Genomic DNA, 5,129 nt, shown 5'->3' with positions numbered 1-5,129 from the left:
ACTATGACATTTATAAATGTATGAATCATTTGGTGAAAAACTGACTTTGAAAAATAAATCTGTTCTTTTTTTTCTTATAAAAGGCTAAATAAAACAAAAAATATTGGTGGTAATTTTTGACTGTGTAACTTTACAAACGGCACCCCATACAGTGTAGCAGCATGAAACGAGCAGCTCCATTCGACAGTCGTTTGGTAAATCTGCTTCTCACCAGTGAGGCTGCGAGGTAGCGGCAGCAGCAAGCAGTGTTACACAAACCTAAAGGTCTCTCTTTAATCTTCCACGGCTTGAAAACACAAACACATGGACAGTGTGTGTTGGTGATCCCTGGAATTTACGCGACACAGTTTGCCTTTCCAAGCAGATCGCTCTTTGGACAAGTTCTGAGAAGGATGTGTGGCACACTGGCAGGCAGTGGAAAATGGCTATTTGTGTCTCGGCTAAATGTAGAGCGTTAATGGGCTGTTGTGTTGCAAGGGCCAGAGAAATCCCCATCTCCTGCCCGGCTCAGGAACTATCAAGTTGGAGACGGTGGCTAAAGCAAAAGTTTGAACCCTTTAAAGTTTGGTTCCGAGGAGAGGTTATAAACAATAAATATCTTACCTGTTGTTGATAGCGCTTAGAACAAGCTCAGTTTGGAGAAATGGTTTGATTTTTGTCGACAAGACAAACTAACGACAAACAAATATGGTATAGTAGATTACTGCTGTCTTTTGTTCTTGTTTTTTGTTATTTTAAGCATAAATATTAGCAGCAGCAGCTAGCGGTAGCATTTCAAATGCAGCCTTGGGTATTTCCTGCAGATATAGCAACATTTCTGCCAGAAGCAATTGTTTAAAAGTGAAGCAGAATATAAAAGGTTATAAATTAGTGTTCACTTGAACCTTGAAGCTTTGCTTTAAGTTAGCCATTAGCTCATCATTCGAATTAAACTGTTTCTCCAAAATATTTTTATTCAAAGAACTATCTACAATAAGTGAAATATGAATTGTTTATCATTATTCTGCAAAAAAACACTTAAAAATTATAACTATTATTTTCATATATTGCACAGGTAATAATGTTTAACAACTTAGTCACTAACCTGTGATTAGTCGTGCTAATATTTTTGTCCCTGTTTGAGGCTAACTGAAGTAAATGCAATGGAAGAATGGATAGGTTGTTGATAAGGAGTATGGTTTTAGTTCTGTGATGTATGTGACGTTTTAGCAGAGCCTTACCTGAGGTCCAAGCGGTCCAGCAGGCCCAGGAGGGCCTCGAGCACAGCCATGGCCCAACTCAGACTCACCATCATGACGTGGCGGCCCTTCAGTCTTTAAAACAAATACAAACGTATCAATATTTGTTCCCTCTCTTAGGTTTTAGACCAAGGGTGGGCAATCATGGTCCTCGAGGGCCGCAGCCCTTCAGGTTTTATGATTTTCCCTGCTCCAACACACCTGATTCAGTCACTGAACTACCTCTTTCAAGTTCTGCAGTACGGAGGACCAACACTGACATAATTAGAAATAAAACCAGAAATAGATAAATGAACCTTTAAATAAATAAATACATTTAAAATGCACCAAATAAAATAAAAATAACTTTACCTATAATTTAATTGACCTTCATATTTATTTTTCCAGCTTAGTTCCAATAAATTATATATTTTAACACATAATTTTACAAAGATTTTCCTTTTACTTGTACATGCATTTGTGTCTCTTTAATGCATAAATTGAATTATCTTTATAATTTTGTCCAACAAGTCTTTTTATTTCCATGTGTTGCATGCATGTGCTGCTGCAGTTTAGCTTAAAGTTTAGTTAAAAATAAATGCACAGGTAATGTTTTCCTCCTTGCCTTTGTTTTAAACTAAACTTTAAACTTTTAGCTAAACTGAGGTGGCACAAGCATGCAACACTTAGAAATAAAAAGACTTGTTGGAAAAAAATATAAAAATAATTAAGTATAAACATTTAAGACACAAATGCATGTACAAGTAAAAGGAAAAAACAATTAATATATACAGTAAAAAACAGTAAAATTTAAATTATGTGTTCAAATATATAGACTAATTTCTTGGAACTAACCTGGAAAAATAAATATGAAAGTCAATTAAAATATAAAACAGGAGATAAAGTTCTCCTTTTTAAATTTAATTGGTGCATTTTAAGTGTATTTATGTAGTGTTTCATTTAATTCTGCTTTTATTTCTAATTATGTCAGCTTTGGTCCTCCGTACTGCAGAAGCCTGATAATCATCTGTTCATTCATATCAGGTGTGTTGGAGCAGAGAAACAAGTAAAACATGCAGGGCTGTGGCCCTCGAGGACAAGGATTGCCCATGCCTGTTTTAGACATTATTAAAGGGATAGTCTGGTCATTTTTAAGTGACATTCTGTCAACAGTCGTACCTATCAGTGGTGACATGGACACAGACACAGTTTGTTTAGCCTGTCACAGTTTTCTAATCAAACAATGTCCGCGTTGTCACATGAGTATGTTTTACGAGCACAGACTCTTTGTGTTTGGTGCTGAGGCTGCGAATGGATCCGTCTGCCTGGTCAGCATGTGCAGTCAGTCCAAACGTTTACTCAACTCTCGGAGGACCGATACASTCAGCAGCCTCAGCACCACTGGCATTCAACAGTCTGTAGTCATCACACAAACATTCCCACGTCAACACGAGCGGTGCAGAAAAACGCAACAAGCTAAACTAACGAGACAAAAGTGTGGAGGTTTAATATTAACGCAGCGGTCATTAGAGTCAGGACAAAGACTTTCTGCTCTGTGCTTTATGACTGGTGTCACAGCTCATTATTGGYAACAATCCGACAGAAAAATCACATCAAAAATCACCAGACTACTCCTTTAAAGTGCCTGTGACGTCATAATTTTGTAATACATTTTAATACATTTTTAGAAAGAAGACATTGATAAAAAAAATTGCTAAAAAAATTTCATGTCGCTGAGATGAACAGTTGTTGAGATATTTGCCTGTAAAGTAACAGGAAGTGATGTCAAAGGGGAATGTCTGCATGTGAACAGAGCTTTGCTAACAGCTAATAACACAGACTGTAGAGAAGAATCTGATGTTTCTTAAGATTAGAGTTGCTATCAAAGAGATGAAGAAGAGTTTAAATAATAATGTTTCAATAAACAAAGATCAGAGTTTTTCTTTGTTAAAGAGTTCCCCTTTGATGTCACTTCCTGTTTCACTTTGGCTGAGCCAAGTTCAATTGAAAAAATGCCATTTATGGGACAAAATGGGTTAAATTGTGTGTATTATTCCAACTTTATTAAATATAAAAGATGTTTTCTTTGACATTTTTTATTTGAATATGCATGTCACAGGCACTTTAAAGAAGAGGCAGGGTATAAACCATTTACATTTGAAACTGATCCCAGTATAGACTTTATTCATTATGAGCTGAAAAAAAAGGGCTCGTCGAGCCATTTCTCTCAACGAGCACTTTATGTTCCCCCCGTCAGATGGTTAACAGACARCCTCACTTGGGGGGGTTCAAATGGGACTGAGCCAGAGGCTATATGGATATAACTCAAGGACATGTCAACGGCTCGATATTCCACAATAAAAAGTCACATGACTCACTGGTGTGTGGCGGCGCCAAAGCGAAGGGGGTGGAGGGAACAGCGGTGGTGGAGGTGGACCTAGTAGACAGCATGGGCTGAACTTCTTCTGTTCCTCTTGGGGTCTGGACGCTGTGGGCAGTGCAGCAGTCACACGGTGGAATCAAAGAACTCGCATACATAAAAAACTAAATTACTTGATGAGACAAAATGCATTTTGGGGAAAAAAGGGGGGGGGGGGCAACCTATCCCTCACATTTTGTACAAATCTGAGAAATTCAAAGAAACTGCACGAGCAGCACGAGCAACAGGGAGACAGGTGCAAAATATCAAATCATGAYACCCACGCAAGAGAGTTCCTAGAGCTGGACACAGACGAGAAAGTGCCTCTCACTATTTATAGAGACATTTCCAGTCTAGCTCATGGGAAGCAAGAAAATCAACACAACCCTGCTGGATGAGCTCAGTGTGAGGCTTAAAACCCAACACGTTCTGGACCCTGAACACCTGTGCAGAGCATGCACTGGTGCAGAGACTCAAACACATGCATGCAGGCTTGGCATGATCCTACCTGCTGGGAATAAAAGGAAGCTGTCCAGAAAGGAGGACTGAGCCAGGCAACAGGAAACCCAGAGTGGCAGATAGAGTCCCAGTGTTAACAGAGTCATGCTGGCTCAGATAGTTTCCTGACTTTTCTCTCCGAGCCTCGGCAGCCTTAGAGAACTCTGCCGTCTTCCTCTCCTTCTCTCCCAGCCGTCCTCTCCCTCTGCTGCCCTCCCTCTCTGCTCGCTCTGTCGGTTTCCCTTACGCCTTCACAAGAGGGGACGCTGACCAATGCCCATTAAATCTTTCCTCCGCATCAGTGGGCTCTAAAATTACAGGAGACAGCCTGCCAGCTGCTTCTGGTGCCAATATTAGATCTCTACTACTGTAGGGGGTCTTATTGTTGTTTCCACTCCTTTGAGGGGAGCCTTAATGGAAACAAACCTACAGTTGGCTTCACTGCAAATAGGATCGTATCTGAAAAATTACTCAAGTGCCTTTGTGCATCTTGCAGCTACGCTCAGTCCGAGTCTTTTAGTGGTTTTGGGCAACACATTGTGTGCCTCACTTTGCATTGTGACATCTCTTTACTCCAACATGTCCCACAAAATACTCAAGAAAACAGATGTAGTGGATTTAATTTAAATATATATCAACAGTTTCCACACAACTGAACTGAGTTAAGGTAACACATTTACTTTACGTTAACCTTACATTTGTTTAAAGTTGATGTAAATGTGTTGACTTTCCTCAGTTCAGCTGAGTGGAAACAATAAATCTGTTTTTTGAGTGCATTTAGGCTTTTGAATATGAGAGAAGTTATAACAGACCAGAGGTGTATTAAGTACTTAAATAAGTAAAAGTAAGAATACCTTAACAGAAAATCAGAGTTGGTAAAAATGAATTTCCCTGAGGAGAAAAGTACTTAAAGGGGCAATATCATGTAAAATCAACTTTTTTGAGTTTTATATGTTGTTATATTGTTATACTCTCATAAAAAACATGCCCAAAGT

At 39.0% G+C, this 5,129-nt stretch overlaps 1 protein-coding gene across 1 annotated transcript in view; it reads right to left on the bottom strand.

The window, feature by feature from the left end:
• colq (collagen-like tail subunit (single strand of homotrimer) of asymmetric acetylcholinesterase) overlaps positions 1-4,521 on the bottom strand; it is a 21,718-nt gene extending 17,197 nt beyond the window's left edge. The window contains exons 1-3 of the mRNA XM_014008744.1: positions 4,145-4,521; positions 3,596-3,705; positions 1,221-1,313 (exon numbers count right to left, since the gene is read on the bottom strand). Coding sequence (XP_013864198.1) covers positions 1,221-1,313; positions 3,596-3,705; positions 4,145-4,241 — 300 coding nt within the window. The 5' untranslated portion in view covers positions 4,242-4,521. The remainder of the gene's footprint in view (positions 1-1,220; positions 1,314-3,595; positions 3,706-4,144) is intronic.
• Positions 4,522-5,129: the final 608 nt, after the last annotated feature.

This window comes from Austrofundulus limnaeus, unplaced genomic scaffold (genome assembly GCF_001266775.1).
Source record: "Austrofundulus limnaeus strain Quisiro unplaced genomic scaffold, Austrofundulus_limnaeus-1.0 Scaffold52, whole genome shotgun sequence".
In the NCBI taxonomy this organism is placed as follows: Eukaryota; Metazoa; Chordata; class Actinopteri; order Cyprinodontiformes; family Rivulidae; genus Austrofundulus; species Austrofundulus limnaeus.
This window is presented reverse-complemented; position numbering and strand designations above follow the sequence as displayed.